At 44.8% G+C, this 23,608-nt stretch overlaps 1 protein-coding gene across 2 annotated transcripts in view; it reads left to right on the plus strand.

Annotated features, from left to right (window-relative positions):
* LOC146860908 (uncharacterized) overlaps window positions 1–23,608 on the plus strand; it is an 850,962-nt gene that overhangs the window by 509,583 nt on the left and 317,771 nt on the right. For both annotated transcript variants that reach the window (XM_085644903.1, XM_085644904.1), the window contains 2 exons: window positions 7,417–7,460; window positions 11,148–11,366. In XM_085644903.1, coding sequence (XP_085501029.1) covers window positions 7,417–7,460; window positions 11,148–11,366 — 263 coding nt within the window. The remainder of the gene's footprint in view (window positions 1–7,416; window positions 7,461–11,147; window positions 11,367–23,608) is intronic.

Below are 23,608 nucleotides of genomic sequence, written 5' to 3' on the forward strand. Positions count from 1 at the left end.
AAGGGTCACGGGCCCCAATCATCAGACATCAGGCGAGGCGCAAGGCGGGGGAGTCACCACCGGCCTCAGACGGACCACACACGGCTGTAAGCGACGTAGTCGATCCCAGCGGGCTCACCCCAGGCGCTGTTCTTGGGGGTCTCGGTCTTGGTTCAGCAGGGTCTCGCTCGACAGGCCTCAGGTGAGGCGCTGCAGGGGGGACACAATAGGCCTCAGACAGCAGGCCTCGGACAGTCTCTCTTAGATTCCAGCGGCCCTGGTCGTTAGCCTCAGGCGAGGTGAGGGCCGGGGAGTCTCTGCCGGTCACGATTGACAAACCTCGGACGAGGCGTGGGCCGGGGAGCCGCGACAGCCAAGCGGCCGGACCCGGTCGATCTTGAGGACCTCAGATGCTCCGACCGTCAGCCCCAGATGAGGTGAGGGCCGGGGAGTCTTAGTAGGCCTCAATCCGCATGCCCTAGTCGGCCACAAACGATGCAGCCGATTCCAGTGGGCTCCCTCCATGCACCTGCCTCAGCTTTCAGGCGTAGTCTCGGCCCCAGACAACTGGCCTCAGTCGGCTGCGAGCACCGGCCTAGATCTGCGGGAGCACCGGCATAGAACAAAGGATTCATCCTGAGCGCCGTCCTCAACGGGCCACAAACGGTCTCAGTTCCAGGTGTCGGTCCCCGGGTCTCACCGGGGCAGTCCTCTCAACCGGGGAGCGGGAGCTGCAGGGACCTTCAGTGCGGGCGCCTGCCGTGGGGGGCTCAGGGTCTCAATGATGAGTTTTCAGGGCCTCAGTTTCCAGGCGGAGTTTCGGCTGGTCCCAGTCAGCGGGCCTCAGTCGGCTGCAAGTGCCGGCATAGAACAACAGGTTCACCCTAGGCGCCGTCCTCGGTGGGCGCTCGGGGCAGACTAGGCGTGATTTGGAGGCCTCCGGTTCCAGGCGGCGACCACAAGGCCACAACAGACTCAGCCCCAGGCATCGGTCCCCAAGACTCACCGGGGCCTTTCTCACGACCGGGGAGCGGTCGGCTCAGTCCGGGAGCTGCAGGGATCTTCCGTGCGGGCCTTTGATGAAGCCGGGGCAAGTGGATAATCAGTTGCAACGAGTCCTCGCCGAGTCCAGGGGTAAGTCGTTTATAACAAGTATTCTTCAGGATTCTTTGAATGTATATGCAATATTAGTTACTGGTTGCAATACTATGGTCGGGTGGGTCGGATAGCAAATACCGATTAAGTATTCCCCAACCCAGGAGCTCGGTGGAGGAGCTCCTACTCGGCCGCCATCTTGACTCTATCACTTCCAGGATTAACCTTGGTGCATTCCCTTTCACTCAACCGAATACGGAACCAAGAGGCAGGAAACCTTTTGCAAGAGAATGCTTTCTTCCACCAGCCTAGCACTGCAATTGGTGAACACCACGTGTCTCTTGGGCCGTTTCTCCCACATGATCTGGGACTCAGTTGCTCCAAAAACTGCTAAAAATCACTTAATCTCCCCATGCCTAGCAAAATGAATCGGACCTTGTGTAATGTAACTGGTTCTCATGTAAGGCACAGAAAACTACATGTATTTAAGGAAAGTGAATCTTCTTTAATTTTTACACCTACATACTAGCATAATCCCCTTTGTCGTAACAAGTAATGCTATCAGCAAGTAAAACAAACAAGCATTGGCAAAAGCCAATAAGCCTCGCCAATGCAAGAACTATTTGCGTTGGCAATGAGTTTTAGCCATATTGTACACCAGCGTGGCTGCTGTTCAGCATGGCTAAAAGTTAGTGGAATAGAGGAAAGTGGCATAGAGTGTCATAGAGTTGAATGGCGATGAGTGGAATAAAGTGTTGTAGAGTGGAGTGGCATAGAGTGGAGTTGTGTAGAGTGGCATAGAGTGGAGTCGTATAGAGTGGCATAGAGTAGAGTGGACTGGTGTAGGGAGCTTTGGCAAAGAATGCAGTAGCAAAGAGTGCAGAGGCATAGAATTCAGTGGCGTACAATGCAGCATCATAGAATGCAATGGCATAGATGAGAGCGTCGCATAGTAGAGTGCAGTGGCACATAGTAGAGTGGTGAGAGTACAGTGGTATGGAATACAGCTGTGTAAAGTGCAGTGGTGTAGAGTAGAGTCGCATAGAGTGAGGTGGTGTAGAGTGGTGCAGAGTGGAATATAGTGCCATAGAGTGCAGTGGTGTAGAGTAGAGTGGCTCACAGTGGTGCAGAGTAGAGTGATGTGCCATATAGTGCAGTGGCATAGAGTACAGTGCTGCAGAGTACGATGGTGTAAAGTGCATTAGCTTAGAGTGCGTTTGCTTAGAATGCAGTAGTGCAGAGTAGAGTGTTTTAGAATGTAATGGAGTAGAGTGGCATTGGGTGCAGGTGGAGTAGAGCACACTGGTTTTGAGTAGAGTGGTGTTGAGTGCGGTGGTTTTAAGTACAGTGCTTCAGAGAAGAGTGCAGTGGTACATTGAGTAGAGTGCAGTGGCATGGAGTGGCTTAGAGTGGACTGGTGTAGAGTGCATTGGCATAGAGTGTTGCAGAGTATGGTGGAATAGAGCACAGTTGGATAAAGTGCAGTGACATAGAATTCAGCGGCATAGAATGCAGTGGCACAGATTAAAGTGATGCATAGTTGAGTGCAGTCGAAAAGAGTGCAGTGGTGCAGAGTGGAGTGGTGCATAGGAAAGTGGATCAGAGTGTAGTGGCATAGGGTACAGCAGTGTAGAGTGCAGGGATACAGAGTAGATTAGAGTGGCATAGAATATCAGAGAGTGTAGTGGTGTAGAGTGTTGCAGCGTGGAGAGATCCGGAGTGCAGTGCCATAGAGTGCAGTGTTGCAGAGTACAATGGCCATGGTAGAATGGTTCAGAGTTTAGTGGTGGAGAGTGCGGTGCTGCAGAGTAGAGTTTCATAGAGTGCAGTGGGGTAGAGTGTATTGGTGTAGAGTAGAGTTGTATGGAGAGCAGTGGGCCAGAGTAGAGTGCAGTGGTGTAGAGCACAGTGGCATAGAGGGCAGTTGCGTAGAGTGGAGTGGAGTAGAGTAGTGGCATAGAGTACAGTGGCACAGAGTATATTGTTTCAGAGTAGAGCGAAGTGGCATAGAGTGGTGCAGGGTAGAGTACAGTGGTGTAGAGTACAGTGGCGTAAAGTGTAATGGAGTAGAGTAAAGTGATTTAGAGTGTAATGGCATAGAGTAAGGTGGAGTAGAGTGCAGTGGTGCAGAGTAGAGTGGTGTGCAGTGGGTTGACATAGAGAGGAGCAGTATAGAGTAGAGTGCAGTGGCGTAGAGTGCAGTCTTGGAGAGAAGCGTAGAGTAGAGTTGGGCTGAGTAGAGTGGAGTTGCCTAGGCTGGTGTGTTGAAAAGTGCAGTGGTGTAGATTAGAGTGGCATAGGGTGCAATGGCATAGGGTAGAGTGGTGTAGAGTAGAGAGGCGTAGAATTAAGTGACATAGAGGGCAGTGGTGTGGAGTAGTGCAGAGTAGAGTGAAGTAAGCATGGGTGGTAGCACACTGCCATTACATACAACACATTTTCAATTGAAATGGCCATAACAGTGCACACACATACAGGTTTACTAAAAAAACTGTACAACTCACAAAGGATAATGTGTGGGAATGGCGTCACATGATGTATTGATTTGTTTTGATCATATTAAAGTATTTGATTCCAACACACATCAGAATTAACAACAAATGTGCTTCATTTGTTCTATTGTAGTTCTGAAATACTTGCACAATTTATTTAAATCCTGTTGTGTACTAGAAAAAAAACATTTTTCTACCCCCAGTATCCAGCAAGATTGTCACGTAAATCCTCTAACTTTGAAGTCAGAGAAAGAAAAGTAAACACCAACTTCCCTCGGAAATCCGAGCCTGACATTTGACCTTGGTCTTTGAATGCACAGCAAATGTGATATAAGAACAAGATTTACAGGCCTGTTTACAGAAAGGAGCACTTGTGAAAGAATACAAGGAGAGGTAGTGTGACAAGTCTTTACTCCTTGGGAGGGACGAACTCACACTGAGCAGCCTAAAACAAAGCCAACCAATAAAAAGTCAGAAAATGTGAGAAATAAACCACAAAGCCAATGGAACGCAATGGGTGGAATGCCTTCCCAGAGCAGCTTTCTGAATGTCCCAAAGATGCTTTTATCAACGTAGACTTTGTCCTAAAAACAGGCACGCCTTTCACTAGTCTCCGAGCATCGGAGAGCCTCTCTCAAGTTCAGTAAAAAAATATACTGAGAATATCTAAAAGCCCAGGGTGAATGTATGGAGGCAGCCTTGGACTGTGCCATGTCCTCTTTTCCAGAGAACATTAATTAACCCATCCACAGCAAATTTATGGATAAAATAGCAATTAAAAGTGAGTTCCGAGTATTTTCGATAATTCCGAGGTTTCAACATATATTTTTACCATTGGAATGTTAATTTCCAATTTAAGTCCCTCTCACCCATATGTTTCTTTGACAATGCATTCATTTTTGTGAACATTTTCTCTGAATAAAGGTATGAATTTAATTTCTTTTTTTCGAAATAAAACAAATTGTATGGACCCCTATACAACGAATCAAAGTGTAACGTGAAGTGCAAACATTTACTGATGGGAAGATACCTCTGAAAAGGTCCAAGGGATGAGAGAACCAAGTCACATGTTCACATGTCAACAATATATACTCGTGCCTCCCCCATTCAGACCAGAATTTCATAGGCCCCATTTCACAAAATGTACTTTAAATCAATATATTGAGGCCCAGGGTGGCTGAGTGGCGGTGCAGACATGGTGGCCTAATGCTGGCCAGACTCGTCTGTTCCAGGGGGGGGGTGCCTTGAAGTCACTGGAGTTCCATGAGCGGGGATGCTCTTCCTGAGGTTTCCTAGAGGATTCCACCTCATGAGGTTTTTTTCCCCCTAACCACTGGAAACAGTAGAAGTGCAACCTCTGTGAACCTGGTGACATCAGGATTGCGGCAGCTGCACTCCTGGGTCTAGTGGTGAGAACACTGTGCCAGAGTGGGTACAGGAGAAGGCCTCCATTGCTGCCCTCCTGATTTAAAAGTGACCCACACCAAGAATTAAGAGATACAAAAGGTGTACTGAAACCAGACATTACTCCCTCTCAGTGGCTGCAGAACATTGTGGCACAGGATTGGAGGGGTGGGAGAGGTCCTTCGAGTTAGCAGAGTCCCATAGGAGAGTGAATGAATTGCCGCTGCATGACAGCTGATTCTGGAGGCCTTGGTAAAACTGGCTAGACCTGCACTTAGAGAGGCCTGTAGCACTGCACTTACCATGCCTACCAAATAAACAAAAATCAGAGCCAGACAGATACATCTGACATTTTCTCTTCCACGATGGCCCTGGGGGCAGAGAGACAGTGAAAAGGAGATGATGGACACAGCCGTTGAGGCTAAGCAGGGAAGTCCAGAAGGGATTCTATCCTGTGAACCCTAAGAGATCTGCAGGGAACCACATCAGATATCAAGAAGAAAACTGTTTTAGAAATGAAAATGACCTAATTGGCCAGCAACTGCGCTAAACAGAGGAGACAGAATAACAAGGTAAGAATTGACATTCTGGAGACCTTGATGGCAGTGCTGCAGGATGATAACAAAAAGCTCAGGGGATTCCAGGAGTGCACTGTTCCATTTCTATTTTGCATTGAGTCCCAAAGTGAAGGCCTGGAAAGCCAGATATGAGCTGCCAGCTTCCACCTTCTGGGAGTTTTGAGAAATCTTTTGAGGAAACCATAAAGAGTAGAATCAATGAAATTTTGAAGTCCTTCCTGCGGCTATGGCTCTAGAAATATAAATGTGCTTTCAAATGCACATTGTGGACACATTGTTTTAGAAATGTTCTATCTGGTGCTAGCTCTCCTCTTTTCCACCGTTGCAAAGTTCAAAAGACAAAAACATGGAAGCCCGATCAGAACTGCCTATAAACGTATACATTTCAAACTATTGGTCAAGATATAGGCTGAAGAATGCGTACTTAAGGGCCCATTGTTCAAAAGAACAGTTCACAAATACAGAAAAACTTGACTATTGCATACTACGAAGGTAAGTCGCTATTTGTGAACCCCAGGATAGGGCTAATGGCCTGCAAGTAATAGCATACCACCATCCTTGCGTTTACATTCGCAATTGGAAAACCTTTTTTGTAAAGTAGGCTATGTCCATTAATGGAACTTTTGATGCTTTAAAATAAATCCCTTTTACAGGGGAGCAGTCAGTGGTCTTCGCGAGGCTGCCCAACAGAATACCCAAAGGAGAAGCTGTCTGATAGGCACAGCTTTCCCTTTTGCTGGGTTACCACTTCCTTTTAGGAGTCAGTAACTTAGCAATGACTTGCGGCCGCAATATCAGACACAATTCATTGCTGCAATTTTCTGTGATTCGCAGTTCGGAATGATGGCTTACTTTCATGCCCTTTCCTAATTGCGATTCGGAATGAGTTAGCCAATCCCTTTCGCAATTTGGTAATGGCTTTCCAAGTACTACAAGGGGTGTGGTGTATAGCAAAATGTTGTTTTATGGTTCCAAACTCTGTCATTTAGTGAATTATCGTGTTTGTGACCACAAAGTCGTTTTGTGTAACTGGCCCTGTATTTCTGAAGAGGTGCCCTCCTTGCAGTTTGGGCAAAGATTTACAGCCAATACATTTTAAAGTCCTCCTGTCGCTGCTCAAGACTGTTCATGTTGCTGCTGTTGCAGCAAGAAGCTGCTTATCACAGTGTATCTATGAAACTGTACTAGAAGCACCTACTCCAGCCACAGTAATCTGTGAGGTTGGTGCAGCTGCTAGTGTGAGGAGCGTGGGGACATCTAAGTCCTGAATACTATGGGGTGTGGAACTGGTCCCGAAGCACATGTCGAGCAGCTGAATATTAGGCCGCATAGGGGATGCCAATCTTGTTGGGGGAAGCTCTGTTTCTTTGCAATATTGTCATAGGCAAACTTACTACATAGCCAGTTGAACAGACGTTGTGAGACAGTGGTGGGTGCCTACACTGTGGGCACAACATCCATGACAGACTGCACTGGAAGAGATCATTACGAACTGCGAAACCTGGAATGTGAGCTAATATAGCACAGTAGGAACATGGTATCACTGCGCCAATAAACCAACTTAGGCAGAGTAATGGCCTTTGCGATTACAGCAGAGTTTTAATTAAATGTACTCTGCTTGTCAGTTAGTGACTTTGTAGTTCCGCCAATTTATATGGACATCACTGAGACCTTTCTGAACAATGTACTCGTAGAGGAGCAGATATATAGTGCTGCACAATTTCCGTGAGTGAAATCCAGAATGCAGAATAAATGTACTACTTACTGTCATTCAAATATATTTAAATAGATCTTAAAATGTTGCCAGCTGGTGTATAATTTCTAGATTTTCTTGCCTTATTAATGATGTCTTCTGCTCTTTTTTACAGCTACTGTACAGTAAGAGGCATTGAATGTGAATACGACACTGAGGGTAGGATGTTACATTATTTAACCATATTTGAAACAAAAACTGAACTTTGATACTCAAGCGACTATCTTTCAAAATACTTGTCTCTCTATCACCAATCTACCTTCTTTTTACAGGAGCATTCATCTTTCATAATGTGTATGTATGTTTGGTACGTTATGACCTTCAAACTTAGAGCTTCCTTTAAAAAAAATATATATATATATATTTAAGACCTTGCAGCACTACAAAGGTCTGGAAACTCCTCCCATCTGGCTCAGATAGCCAGTTAAGCGTTGATAAGCCCTTCGGTCACTGCTTAAATCTGCTGCCATGGGTGAAATCTAGTGTGGTGTTTTTGAAGACATGGGGGCACATCTACTAGGAATTGGCGCAGCGCTACAGCAATTTTTTTTGCGACATTTAAAAAACGCAGGGATGCGCTGCATTTACATCAATACGGTGCACCCCTGTGTTTCCCCTTAAGCTGACACTAAAAATTACTGCCTAGCACAAACACAGACACCCGTGCACACGTAGAAAGAGCAAGACGCCTTTAACAATTGTTTATGGGCAAGAAGGTTTTCCCTTACAGCACATAAACGATTAACAATGGTGATTTGCTACTTCTATATGTGCTGCATTCTGCAGCATGCATACAAGTAGCAATTCGCCATTATTTAATGATTGTTTATGTGCAAGACGTGACACCTTCCTGCACATAAACAATCATTGAATGCAGTTTGCTCTTTCCATAGAAAAAAAAAACAAGGAGAAATAAAAGTATTTCTCCTCGTTTCTCCAATCTAACGCCTGCTTTTGCATGGCGTTAGGTTTTGGCACTGGCTAAGATTTACAGATCCTTGTAAATCAGGGGCAGAGTCAAAAAGCAATGGGTGTTGTGGTGGAACGCCCACAGCAACACCCATTGCATGCCCCTTTCACGCAGAAAACAGTCTGAAAGGGTACCATATTTACATAGCGGCATTAAGCCACCCAGGGTGGCTCAGCGCCATTTTGTAAATAAGGAGCAGGGCATTGCGCCACTCGAATGTCGTAAAGAGTGACGTTCTGGTGGCGCAATCCCTTGTAAATATCCTCTGGGATTCCTTTTGTTCAGTTTATCGAGCTTCACCAAAGACGACATCACTCAAGTCAAGTCAAATCAACTTTATTAGGTCATGTTAAAATAGACCATAAAAGTAAAATACAACAGCAATACATAATTAGATAAGACATAGCATGTTAAGCAGCTCCCACAAAGAGAAAACAAAGACGACCACAGCATACAGACACCGGGTTCAATACATGGTCTAGTGCAATGAAGATAAAACATCTGCCATTAAAGTGCTAGAAATACAAAGATTAAAATACAACACAGCAATAAAAATTGTTTCATCAGTAAATGGGACAAGATGAAAATAAGTCTAAAACCATGGTGCGCAAAGGTGTCATCCTTGCGGACAGAACAACCCATGCAATTTTCTTGCCTTGCCTTGAGCACCAACCCCAAGAAGGCATAAGCAGTAAAGGCAATCTCCTCTGATCCCGGAGAATGTAATACATGCAAGGCTTCTGTGCAGTGGTTCAGGGAGTGCTTAAATAAGAAAGGTTTGAGAACTATGAACCTATAAGCAGAGTAAAAGGCGCAGAAAAACATTCAATGTAAGGTGTATTGTGACACCAGTTCACTTGGACAAGGGAGGAGATTACGCAACCAGTCATTACACTAAGGAACGGTAACCAGTCTATGAAAAATGTTGAGTCAAAACCTGAGCAAAATAAAGTGCTTATAGTGCTGTACATCATATGATAACAATGGTTGCATGTTCCTAGTGGGTTCAAGCTGCAAATAACGAGTGACAGAAGGGAGTGTGGACACCTTAGCTCATCTGTCTTCCTCAATCAATCAATCAATCAATCAATCAATCAATCAATCAATCAATCAATCAATCAGGGGTTTTTAAAGTGCGCTACTCACCCGTGAGGGTCTCAAGGCGCTGGAAGAGGAGTGCTCAGTCCGGGTCAGTTGAAGCATCATCCCTCTGCATGTGTCCCTCAATGTTCTTTTGGATATTATGGGCAAACATCGTAGAGGGTCTTCAAATAAGTCCCGCTTGCCTGGGGACACTGCTGTGTCCATAACGCCTCTCGGGCAGGGAATCTAGGGACAGTGAGAGGGACATACAGTCCTTAATTAGCAGTCTGCTTAGGGAGAGGGCCTCCTTAACCCAAATCCTACGCCATGATAACAGTGGGCGGGTACTTAAAATACCCTAGAGTTGGATAAGACCTAGCTCCCCATGAGTGATGAAAGAGATGATGGACAATTGTAAACCCAATAGGGGACGTCTGACTTTATTTTTGATAATCTGTAGTGGCGATAACGTCAGAGAGCAGCAGACCCCACCGCCGTAGGTAGCCACTCCTACACATTTTGCACAATAAATGGGCAACATATGGGTAAGCGTTCTTTTGCCCAGTTTTACAGTGAAGGAAAAAGCTGTGTTGGTACTCCTTGGTAGCTGGTTGTTTCTATTGTCTATCTGCGGGAGCAAGGGCCCTCTATACTTGAAGATTACCCCCAGATAGTTGAAGTTATTCATCTGTTTAACAGGGGTGGCCTGGAACCTAAAGACAGGCTTTGGGCCCAGCCCAAGGCCACAAGAGATCACAAAGATTTAGTAGTGTTGAAGAATGCATAGGCATCCAAAAGACGCTGCAGTTGTATGGGTGCAGGACCCATGATAACCGCATGGTCAGCTTACAAGAGAGCTGGTATTGGGCGATATCCAATCTGGGGCATGACCTTCAAAATATATCCCTCTCCAGGTGGTTTATATAGAATGAAAATAAGAACAGTGTGAGAATGCACCCTTTCCTGACACCCCTGTCCATCCTAAACGTTTCCGAGCACTCCCCCCAGCCTGAACCTAACATCAGCATTAGAACTGCAGTAGATTTCCCTAATAGTTTTGATGACTGACCTGTCTACCCTCCATGATACCCCACAGTTTCAAGTGGGATATGCTATTGAAGGCACTGGACAGATCCATCAGGCCCAGGTGGAGGGCGCAGCATTTGGCGATTGCATATTTCCGCAGAAAGAGGCAGAGATTAATGCATTGGTCTTCCATTCCCATCCCCCTCCTTAATCCGTACTGAATATCCGATACAGAACTGCTCAACTCAGCCCATGCCTCCAAACGGGATACCAGGATACGGCCAAACACCTTCATAGTGGAGTCCAGGAGGGAAATGGGGCTGTAGCAGCTGGGATCCTCCCAGTTGCCTTTCCTAAAAATTTGGACAATGAGCAAGTTAGACCAGGCAGCAATCTTGGTAGAGGAGCTTGATGCTCTATTGATGTTGGCTACAAGAGGGGCCCACAGGTCTAGATTGGTATTCAAAAGGTCCAAAGGGACCCCATCCTGGCCTGGGACTTTGCCACCCAGCGGGGCTGACCTTAATGGCCTTAATCACCTCTTTGAGTGAGGGGCAGTACTTTGGGAGGAAGCACCCCTCTGCCACGGCGAGGGAGACGTTGACAGTGTCTGGTTCATTACTACTTTGTCATTGCCTTTAAAGTTAAGTAATTCAGTAATCTATTAATAATTGAAAAAGCATTGAAAATAACTCTCACAGATGCATAATTTGAATTGAACTGTTCTATTTTACTAATGGGAGATATCTGCTTGTTCTAATTTTCAGCATGTCTTTGTGTATATGAGGGGAAGATCTACAAATACAATGAGTTAATCAGCCATACGACAGACACTATTGGTGGTTGCTTCAATATCACCTGTGGTGCCAATGGGACTGTAAACAGAATCTACTATGAATGCGCTCCACCTCTACCACAAATTTTATTAACTACCACCACCACAGAGTCTAGTGTTACGCCCTTGAGCTCAACAGTGACCTTCACAGGTAAAGTATATACTTGATTAATGAAGCCTTTCCAAGAGTTAGCAAGATCGTTGTTGCTTTTAACAAAAATGAGCATGTACAGTATGCTTCTTTAGTGTGACAAAGCCCTGTGCATTTGTGGGGGATTTTCCTAGTATACAGTAGTTCTTTTATAACATTTTTGTGTTAAAGAATTTTCTTCCATTTGAGTCTACCTCATATGTGGCACTGCATGTCCTTAGTCACTCTTTGTACACTACGCTATGCATTAACACATCATCAAAGGCATTAGTGGTGCCTCAAAACAAAAGTGTTGGAATTTCAACCTTTACTAAGGAGTAACTATTCTGAATGATTGTGCCCCATGTACGACTCACCAAAAGTGCAAAGATCGGTTCTTTGTCTTAACTGATTTCAAACAATATTTGGAGGATGTCTCTAGCAACTCAGAACCTTTCCCTTACCTACTCCTCACATTATTTTGAATCAGATACATCCACCTTAACCTCCTTTCATCACAAACTAAAGATGAACTGTCAAGTGTGGCTTAAGTGTCTAACTAGCTAACAGAGCCTAGCTGTGAAATGCACTAAATCCATTCTGAAGGCTGAGCAACATTATATGAGTTTTAGAGAAGGTATGGAAAATTAAAATTTGCACGTCACCTACAACTGAACTCCAAATAAATGGGGGTAGTGACTGATTATTATTGGACTAGGGCAGTTCTTGTACCAAATCAACTCTAATGGTCCCCATTGTAACAGCATTCAGACTGCTTTTCTGATGTAACCAAAGGCAACGCACAGTGCTCTATAAGTAAAAGGCATGCTCGGGTGGCAGGTATTGATAGCGATAGTAGTGTAAAGCATTTTAGTAACATGGACAATGAAACGCTTATAAACATTGGGAATCATGGCTTGCTGGTTCTTATGTTCAAAAACAGATTCCTCCGAGTTGCCAGCAAAGGAAGTAAGATAAGTAAAAGAAAAGAATGTTGTTTCTCTGTGCTGTGTTTGTATGTGTTTGTGAGTGATTGGGAATGTGAGTGTGTATGACAATGTCAATGAGAGGGAAAGTGAGTGGCAATCTGAGATTGAGAGAGTGTATGAATAAGTGTGAGTGCAAGGGAGTGAGTGAAGGAGTATGAGTGTGTTAGAAGGAGTTAGTGATTAGAGATTGTTGGATAGCGTAGGAATGAGTCAGGGTGTACATATCAGTGGTGCAGCAGACACAGTTTCACAAGTGCTCAGTCAGTGAGTGTGAAAGGCTGAGTATCTGTAAATGTGTTTCTATGTGAGAGTGAGAACCAGGCAGTGCAATTATGTTTTTGTGTGATTATCAGTGTGTTAGAGTGAGTGAGGGGGGGAGAAAGTGAATTGTGAGAGGAAGTGAGTTTGAATGAAAGTGTGAATGAGTATGGGCGTGCTTGTTTGCATACTTTATGATTGTGAGTCTGCTGCTGGTCATGGCATACTCATTATCTGGGCTTATGGTAGCACCCAAGGTAACATGCTACCAATGGCTACTGGAGATAATTCTTGACATAAATGCAGGCCCTGATATACTAGAGGTAATTGTTGATCTCTGTGGAAAAATTCTGGTGCTTGCATACTTGAAGAAATTCTTGGCATGGGGCACTCATGGTAAAGTGCACATTTGACATTGGAGGTGACTTTTGCCATAAGAGAGGGCGCCCAAGCCAAAATACAGACCCTGAAATACCCGACATAAGGGGACACCTATGGCAAAATGCTCTTGCTGGCATACTGGAGGTAATTCTTGGCCTCAGAGAGGGCATCCATGTCATTTCTGAAATACTGGAGATAGATTTTTACATCATGGTAAATGGACAGTATCAATGGCAAACTTCTGTTACTGGAATATTGAATGTAATTCTTGCTATAAGGGGGTACCCACAACAAAATGCTGTTAGAACAATGAAGGTAATTCTTACCAGATTGGGCGCTCTCAAGGCAATTTTTAAAAACAATGTGGTGAATCCCTGGAAAGCATCATGCCCCACACTTTGAAAAATTGCCAGCCACCACCAGTAGTAAGTGTTCTCTGGTACCATGAAAATAAAATCTGTAATAAGACTCCTGAAAACAGCATTAATTATCTCTCAATTATCAGATTTGGATATATTTCAGGAATGCAACAATTTTCAGTTTTACAGATTCTTAAATTGTACCCTTTTTGATATCAGACAAAACTTTACATTTTTTTATAAATTGCTTAAATTCTTCCAAACAAGAATTTGTCATATAAACACATGCTCTCCGGTACTACTGAGCGGATGGACAGAATTAATAAAGTAGTGAAAGACATTAAGGACCTGAGTTATATATTGGCTGTAAGCATACTCCATTGCAACAGAGGAGTTTGCTTCCCGCCAATAGAATGGTTCGCCCACCTAATTTATAGACCGGTGGACTATAGTTTGACAATGGCAGAGAGTACTTCGTCTTCGCTATGGCCAAATGCCTCTGACAGCCCGACGTTGTAAGGAGAATCTAGATAAGTGGGCATAGAGCCATTTTTTACTGTCCGTCACAGCCAGGCTAATACTTGCTGTAAGGAGCTGTAAGAAACTCAAAATGTCCCCCTCGCCATGGAATGGCTCCCATGGCGAGGGGGGAATTGCTTATTTTATTTTCAAAAACAAAAACCTATTTTGGTGTTTTGTTTCCAAAATAATTTCTGGAAACTTTACTGTATGGCTCTGTCATGTTTGATGGCGCAGTACGGCAAAGTTTGATTACATTTGCAAGAACCGTCTTGAGGGTGGTTCCTGTGAATAGCAGAAATGTCCATCAGGCTAACGGACAGTTCTAAGGGCCATATTAGCAACAAACTGCGATAGATATCACAGAGGGCGCATAGCGCGAAATTTTGTATCGCCAGCTATCACTGGAATATATCGCCACGCTAACGCTGTATTAGCAACAATTAGCGTTATGGCGATGAATATTCCAGCGATAGTGGGAGGGAAGGGCCTACATTGCGACAAAACCAGCGATGTTGCATGGGGAAAGGGGAAAACCTTGCTGATACGACCCTGTGGTCGTATCAGCATAATCCAGCCCCCATGCTAGATATGGTTAAGTCAGGAAAATAGCAGGTGTTAAAAAAACGGCGATAACCCCGGTTAGCGTGACTTTTCACGTCGCTAACCGGAGCCAGGGCATTCTTGCTAATAGGCGATAGGCCTGTTAGCGGCTGTTTACCAAGTCTGTTGGTCGGGAACGCCTACTTTGCATGTCATTAGCGATAAATATCGCTGACATGCAAAGCGGCACCCAAAACGGTCGCTTTCGTCAGAAAGCTGTCACTAACTGCTGTTAGCGACAGCTTGCTGATAGGGCGATAGAATTATCGCCGCTTTAGCGGCGATGAAACCCTTGCTAATATGCCCCTAAGTTTGGCAGACGGGTATTCCATCGCCCTGACGGAGTACAATCTGTCTGCCATGTTATAAATCGGCCTATTAGCTATTTTCTCACACTCTTGTGTATAGTGTGTGTCATACGAAAAGTAATGTTTTCAGGAATTCGTTTGTTGCTGTTAGACCTGACATCCTTGGCGTGGGTTTTCCCCTATCTTTTGCCTCTACTACCTGGATTTTTGATGCTGTGCTGGATTTCGTTTTTGCTGGTTTAGATGCTTTGGACACTCTGCCACTGCTAATCAGCGCCAGAGTGTAAGTGCTCCCTGTGTAAAATATCATATTGATTGGATATACCTGATTGGCATATCTGTATCACCATGAAGTCCCTAGTAAAGTGCACTGTGTGTGCCAGGGCTGGTGATGACAGATGCTACTAGTGGGTCTGCAGCGCTGATTGCGCCACCCACCTGTGTAGCCCTAAAATGGTGTCTCAGGCCTGCCTGCAGTCCCCGGACTGCCATGTCCTCCTGGCCAGTGTCCACACTGGCCGGGCCTACCCCTTCCCTTTTTGTACACGTCAGTCATCCCTATGGAAGGCCCAAGGTACCCCCCTGGGCAGGGTGCAGTGTATGTAAAAGGTAGAGCATGTACTAGTGCAGGTAACATGCTCTGGTAGTGAACAACGGCCATTTTGTGTGTTCACTGCTGCAAGGTTATCTTGCTCCATAGGCTAACATGGGGGAGGCTGGTGCCAATGGCTATCAGCCTATCTTCTCATAGGAACAAGATAAGACATGAGTGTTTGATATCCCTGAGCTCAGCATTTAATAACACATCTTTTAGAGAGCAGTACTTTTTAGAGAGTAGCTGTTCTCTTGTCTGACCCTTCTGTGTGCCTGGGCATGCTTGTGGATTGACTGTCTGGTTTGAGAGTGACAGGGGCTGGGGATCCCCCCAGGAGGTTGGCTGAGTCAGCCCTTTGCTGAATGACGACATTTGCAAGTAGAGTGGAGGGAGGAGATAGCACCTGGGAGTGAATAGGGCTGTGCCTGCCTGCCACACTGCTGGCTCCACCTCCTGCTGGGTGGCTGACGACTCTGCCCCTCACTCTGAAAAGAAAGCAGAAGCCAGGAAAACAAAGTGCTCCAGCAACACCCAGAACTGGATCAGACCGGGCTCAGGACCCACTTGCACAAAGACTTCAAAGACTTTTAGGGGTATAAGTGCAGGACCCCTGACAACAGATTTTTAGATTCTACAATCAAGAGGAACCTCTGCTGAAAGACGGACTGCTGAAGGACTGAAGGAAGATTGCCTTGCTGTGTGCTCTAAGGGCTGACCTGTTCTGCTGTGCAACTGAAGCTGAGGAGGAGAAGGGGCCTTGCTGTGTGCTGTGTGCTGTGACCCTGCCTACTTGACAGTGTGCTGTGTCTTCAACTTTGAATCTCCAAGGGCCTGAGAAGAGCTGGCCTCCTGTTTTGCAACCCAGGGACAGAAAGGTTGCCAAGACTTTAAGACTCTGCTGTGTCCCCCCTGTGCTGCTGTGTGCTGCAAGGACCGTGGGCTGTTTCTACCAAGTTTCCAAGCATCTGCCCCGGGAAGTGCGCTGGCTGCTCACAGTTTTGCTGGAGAGTGCTGCGCTGATCTGGGTCTGACACCGGTTGCCACATTGAGAAGACCGACGTGCTCATCGGCACGTGTATTGCTGTGGCCGCAGGATTGTGGGCGTCCCCCGTGCTAACCGAGCCGCTGTGAGGCTTGGTGGCGTCACGATCGACCCGCTGACACGGGGTGCTGTAGAATACCCTGCCCGCGATTCACCGCAGCGGCCCTGGGGCCCGAAACTGATCAGAAGCTGCACTTCCCCGCTCTGCGAAGCCGCGGAGGAGAGAACGAGGAGGCCGCGACCTGATTGGTTGCTGGTGGAGGCTTGGTCGGAGGAGCCGCGCTGCGAGTGGCTGACTCCGGTGACATCTAACATCGTCACTGGGGGCACGTCGAGGGAGCCGCGACCTGATTGGTCCATCGCTCGGGAGCTGTGGAAGCCCTGCACCGAGCGGCCTGAGAGGAGTGCTTTAGTTATAAGCGCAAGAGGCACCGCTGGAGGAAATTTACAAATAAGAATACTTTGCTCTACAACAAAAGTTTTCACGACAAATTTCTAAATAATCACCTACCTTATTCTCATATATTAAGATTCAAGACAATATACCAGAAGAGGTGAAATGTGAGATGGACCATCAAAAGATGTATGCTAGATTTAAAGAAAGGGATATATTTCTATGTAAAGTTGTCAAAGGAACAACAATAGAGCTGCAAACATAAGAAAGGAAGATTTATTGAAACCCAAACAGCAAAACGAAGGAATAGATATTTGCTTCCAATTAAACCTTATAAAGCTCCCGCATTAGGAAAAACCGTTAAGAAAGAAATGGGAATTAATAATACATGAGATGATTCGTGGAAAACTGTATCATTGACAACTTCCTGGGAGTACCTGCATTATTTGTAAATTCCAAGCAGCGAGCGACGGTGTGCCTGGTGAATTAAGCAACTTTGCAAACCATCCACATTGTTCGTGATAGTGTGCATTTTCAGAAGCTGCACAATATGCTATGTGAGTGGCTTTCTAAGAAATTCAATTGCACGAACTGTGAAGTATGTCGTGTTTATTACTTTGTGCAAAATTACTAAATTTTTTAGTATGTTGTTTGCTTAGAACATTCTGCATTTGAAGTTGAACGACTTGGGAAATAACATTGAAATATGTCATGTTCACGGAACATTTTGTAATTTCGCAATCTTGCTAGGATGATGTGTCTGACGAAAGGTAATGTTTCATAAACAGCAAAGAATGGCAATTGCTTTGAACATTGCACACTTTGACCATTCAGGCAGTATATGTGATTCCACAATTATTAAATGTTACTGACTGAGCAAAATGTCAGTTGCTCGAGGCACTATGCAGGCATACAAATCAGGCAATATTTCATAAGCTTGGATGATTCTTTTTTTGTTTAAGGAAGTGGCTATTTATCCGGCGGTCACAGAACTAAGCACATAATCTGTGCTATTTATCAAGTGGCTGGAAAAATAGCGCCAAATATTTGCTGTTAGACTTGCGGCCGACTAACTATCTGAAACTTCACTCCGGGATCAGGCTGTTTTATAGAGTTCAAGTACTACTTAACATGCGGCCAGATAGGGTGAAGGTGACCTTTATTGAGGTGGACATGAACAAAAAAGGGACTTCGGGGAATAGTAAAGTGGTGGCAATCTTTTTCTTTTTGTCCTCATTCACCTCGTTCACCTCCGGCTGACTTAGATCTCCTTTGTGCTGCCGTTACGTCTGATTTACGAAATTAGGGGCATATTATCAAGGAGGGCATTAAAATTATCGGCGCTTTAGCGATAGGAAACTGCCGCTAAAGCGGCGATAATGGGCTTGATAATATGCTGTAGAGAATTCCAATAGAAGCCCATGTTCACACCAGAACATGGGCTTCTATTGGAATTCTCTGCAGCATATTATCAAGCCTATTATCGCCGCTTTAGCGGCAGTTTCCTGCCGCTAAAGCAGCGATAATTTTAATGCCCTCCTTGATAATATGCCCCTTTTAGATTGCTGGAAAGACTATTGCGACCCTTATGGATCTGCCCCATGCCATCCAAGTTTTCCAAGATCCTGTGCAATCATAGGACGATTGGAAACAAATGTCAGGCCATAGGTTTGAACTAGTTTTCAAATATTCTTATTTCTCTCCGCCCCCTGGACCTTTCCCTCCTTCCCTATACACAGTGATACCCATATCCTAGATTTTCTTTCAGAAGTATTATTCATATTCATTTTTAGAGTATATAAGACAGAGTCTAACCATTTGGCTTTGGTGGGGACTAACTGTGATATCCAATTTCTACAAATGCTTCTTATTGCCATCAGGATTAGACAGAAGAGCAGATTGGTGTAGCTGTTTTGCTAACTTGTCCTCCAGACATTCTGGGGTGCCCGGCGAGGCCCAGACCGGTGCAAATCCACTATAGTATGGGAGCACCATTACCCCTCTTATCTGCGCCCAGGTAAAAGCCATCTCCTGTAGAACCTTTAGTGTCACCTTTTTATAGACTTTTACATTCCCAAATTTGTACAGAAACATGGATTCTCCCACTATCACCTCTTTCAAAATTGCCTTAAGCAAAGGACTAACTCCCAGGCCTTTCCTCAAGAGTAAGCACCTGCTGTTTTTCAGCTGAGATGCCCATGCATACAACTGGAAGCCTGGCAATTATAGTCCTCCCCTATCATGCCTCCTGCAAAGCTCCTTCCAGGAGATCCTTGCCCCCTGTGATTCCAAATAAAGGAATTTACTTTCCCTTGCAGCTTCTCCGGCCATTCTTTCTTACATTTAGGGGAATATTGTTGAAAAGAAAGGTGAATTTTGGCAACTTGATAATTTTTATCAAGTTTGTTCTTCCAAATATTGTTAATGGAAGATATGGCCAGCTCATCAGCAGTTTGCTAATCTCCCAGTACTCTGTTGAAATTGGATTCTGCAATCTTGTCTGAGTCTTGAGTCATTTTATTTCCAAGATATTTCCTGTCCTTTTATATAAGCTGGTTCCCCTCCCTCAAAGTTCCAAACTATTATCTTCATCTTCTGGGGTTTCAGCACATAGCCTGGCACTTTGCCAAAATCTTCAGTCAGCTGCTCAATAGTCTGGAGTGCCATTCATAAATTTGTTGTGTAGATCATCAAACCATCAGTGTATAGCGAGACTTTCTTTTACCAGCTATCATATCTGAATGGGGTTATTTCACTTTCCATCCTAAGCTTCCACGCCAGATATTCTAGATACTGATTAAACTACAAATGGGATTATGGGCAGCCCTGTCTTGTGCTCCTTTTTAAAAATTCTTACATTACCCTTTCATTGAGAAGGATTCTAGACAAGGGGGTTTTATAAATCTTCTGAATAACCCTTGGAAACTTATACCCCAGATTGTAGGGTTTCAGAACTACGTTCAAGTAAGATCAGTTAACCCTGTCAAAAGCCTTAGTGGCACCAAATGTTAAGAAAGTGAGTGGGACTTTAAGATCTGTGGGAACATCTATTGAGTTCAGCAACTAATTTTTCAACTAATGAAGGAATCCTCTCCTCATGAAGCATTTCTAATCTTCAAGGATTAGTTCACCCAACAACCCACTCAGCCTTCTGGCTAAACTGTTTGCAAAGATTTTGTCATCACTATTCAAGAGTGATATGGGATTATAAGATTCAAAAGAAGTGGGGTCTTTGTCTGGTTTTAAATTTATTGTGATCGTTGCCTCCCCCAATGAGTGTGGCAGAGGGGTCCTATCCGCTAGAATTTCTTCAAACAACCTAGTCATAAGAGGTACAGTTGAGCCCCCCAACACCTTGAAAAATTTGTTTGGGAGACCATCCGGCCCTACGGCTCTTCCCTTCTTGCATGCACTGATTGCCTGCCCGACTTCACTCTGTATGACTTCCTGATCTAAACACCACTTCCTCTACGTCTTTCTTCATCCTATGCACCACCTCTTGATCTAATAGGAGAGAATGGTCTAAGTCCACCACTTAAAAATTCGCCCATTGACCAATTTCTCCTCCAAAATAACTGCTTTGTGGTCTGAACTGTGTGTAACTACATGTTAGATGCCCTGAATGTCATAACTTAATGCCTAATCCACTAAAAATGAATCAATCCTGGAAGAAAGTCCATATTTTTTATTATGGAAAGTATATCCAGGGTGCGTTCCAGCCCTTATTCACTAAATTGCGCAAAATCCCATTGAACAGGGTTGGAGGATGAACAGGGCCAGAGAATGCTGTGGCTAGCTAGGGAACGGGTCATGGGAGTGCTCGTCGGTGGGCCTTACAATGAGTTAATGGACTCTGCAGCTCCCTTTTATCAGTGTGACGGTGTGAGATTGAAGCACTAGACGGTGTGGACGAGGTGAGCCCTCCCTCCTTACACACTTTTTATATGTTATGGCGGGCAACATGGACACAGCCAATGTCGAGGTTGAGCAGTGGAAGAGGGCCATGCTGGAGCTGAGGAAAGGCCATAAGGCAGAGGCAAGGATCTCCCTCCGAGGAAAGGGAGATAGCAGCAGCACCGGTACACTGCTTGCCCTGCGGTCAGAGTTTGGGGAGGAAGGGCAATGTATGCAGCGTATCCTTGAGGTTGGACAACCGAAATTGGGCATTGCCATTTTTACCTGTGAGCGAGTTGTGGTGGAGGAGGAGAAAAGCATGGCCCTTGATGGAGTGGCAGGAGCTACAAAGGTGAAAGATAGACCTGCTGTGAAACAGAGTGAGGAATGGACTGAAGGAAAAGAACAGGGGAAGAAGGATAGTTATTCTTTGAGGAGCTCATCAAGAAATCTGCACAAAGCCCCCCTGAGGAAGATTAAAAATCCCACCGAGCCAGTAAACTTTAAAGCTATGAGAGGAGGCAGGTGGGTGGGCGACACTACTTTCTTTGAGACAGATAGGCTAAGCCTAGAAACAAAAGCATTGTCTTCTGGGGCCAACAGGGTGTAGTGTAGTTCCTATTTCCCTTATAGGCTCTGCGCATTGGAATATACACTATAGTTTTTTGCATTGGACTAAGGTCAGTATGCTCCTATCGAGTACATTAAACTTAATTACTTTGTGTGCCAGCTAACTCAGACGTCACTAGAAACTTCGCGAATAAAAAAGAAGGGATTAGTATCTGACAACCGCATAAACATGACAACTTTGCTTCCCTTAGAATCGGAACTTGTCTCAGAATCGTGCAAACATTAGATAACAGTTTCACTCAGTCAATCGTACATGCTTAGTTTCTTCAGAGTTACACAGAAATGGAAAGACAGGCGTTTCAATAAAAGGATTTCTTGAACAGTCTTGTTTCTCGTGTAAGAGATATGAACTGTTACAATCTTTAGCCAGTATGCAAGATATAATACGCACAGCGTAAACAGTAAGAAGAAATAATACTTCAATAGCATTGTCTTTTAGCTATGACATATAATCATATACACATACATAAATAACACAGGCGAAAAAGTGAATACTCGTCTGATGCTTCTAAATAGTTCTACCCCAGTCTACCTAACCTAAGTGTAGTACGAGGTAAGAAGTAGGTGCTGTTTAAGCTATAGTTGGTATGAGCTAAGTTTGTATGCCAAGAGTCCCTCTAGTTTTCAGCTCCATACCTTAGAATGAGAGAGGAGGGAATCTCTTTTCGGGTCTCAAACTCTAACACCCCGCGAAGGGAGGGATGACAGTGTCTGGTCAATGCATCAGGCCGGGATATGGTCTCTTCCGATCTTGCAGAGGCGTACCGAGCAGTCAAGTCGTGCTGAGCCGTGCCGTGGTTTGTCATGGTAAAGGAAGGTATATTTATACTTAGAAGGTGTTTAGAAATGTTCCCATTGACGTAAAGTCGGGCAGAGGAAGACGTCATGGATGAAGCCTTAAGGAATAGTAGTTCATGCATAATAGATGAGTTCTTGGAGAAATCAATAATCCTAGCTAGGGAAAGTCCCGCTGGCTTAAGGATCTGGTTTCTAAGAATTCGTTGTGATGTGGGATGGACGGATGTAGGTGACCATGCCTGTATTTGGATAACATAGCTAATGCCTAAATAAGGACTGGGATTCTATGTCCAAATAGGGGCAATGCGAATTGTGCCTATATAAGGACATGATTTAGGGAAAACTATGTACGGGCATCTAAATCGAAACACAACAAGGGGGCAGGAGGAGCATTAAGGGAGCACAGCTAAAATGGTAAATAAAAATAATTCCCTTTCTCAGGTCCTTTTTTAAGATTTTGCCCAAAACAGCGATGACTAGAGGGGGAGTGGCTATTCCATGCAAACCCAGGGGGAATGAAGGCCAGTCTTCTGTACTAGTAGGCCCAGCAAGTGAAAGTTGAACAACCCCACCAGACTCAAACAGATACCAAATCCTAGCAGAGATGGAGGTGGGGAAGGCAGAAGGGCAGACGAGGAAATATGCAGGAGAGGCAGCAGGGGCATTCTCATCCCCAGCAGCAAGCAAAGGCCCCAGTCTGTCAGGAGTACAGTTGCTGAATGATAGTCAGGTCACAATGGGAAGGGCACCTCAAAACCCTACAGCCCCAATGAACACAGTGGAGTTGATGTTGCAGTCCTAAGCAGCTGAGGTTAGATGCATGTTCTCAACCTCTGAAACATATCAGAGATTAAAGAAGTATGTGAAGGGCTGGCTAAAAAACTAGATTCTCTGGTGTTGTGGACCCAGGTCCTGGAGAACTCAGTACCAGAGATACAGCAATAGCACTAAAAAAAGAAGAGGTAAGGTGCTTGAAACAAAGAGAAAGAGAATGCCAAGACAAGATAGAGTCTCTGGAGAATGGTACTAGAAGCAATAATCTAATATTTTTAAATGTACCAGAAGGATTGACGGTGAGGACATCAAGGTTTTTATTGTTAATTTACTCAAGCTAGGTGGGGTCTGGAGTATGTGGAGGAAGACTTGCTCAAGGACATACAAAGAGTCCACCGTTAGTCATTTAGAAAACATCCTAATAGGAGATAACCCAGAAGAATTTTTGTGAATTTCCTCACATGCTCCATAAAAGAACTGATTCTGGTAAGGGCGCAGAAGCAAAAATCCCTAAAAAGAAAAAGTTTGACTTTTGAGATAAGGTCAGACGTCTCTCGAGCAACCCTGAGCAGACAGTGGGAGCTGGGGAAAAGAATTGATGAATTTAAGAGATTAGGAGCCACTGCCCAGTCTAAATTCCCAGACACCCTTAGGGTAATGCATAACAATAAAAAAAGCATAACCTTAGGGTTTACACGGAGGCAGAAGAGCTGATTGAG

Source organism: Triturus cristatus, chromosome 3_1 (assembly GCF_964204655.1).
Source record: "Triturus cristatus chromosome 3_1, aTriCri1.1, whole genome shotgun sequence".
Classification (NCBI taxonomy): domain Eukaryota; kingdom Metazoa; phylum Chordata; class Amphibia; order Caudata; family Salamandridae; genus Triturus; species Triturus cristatus.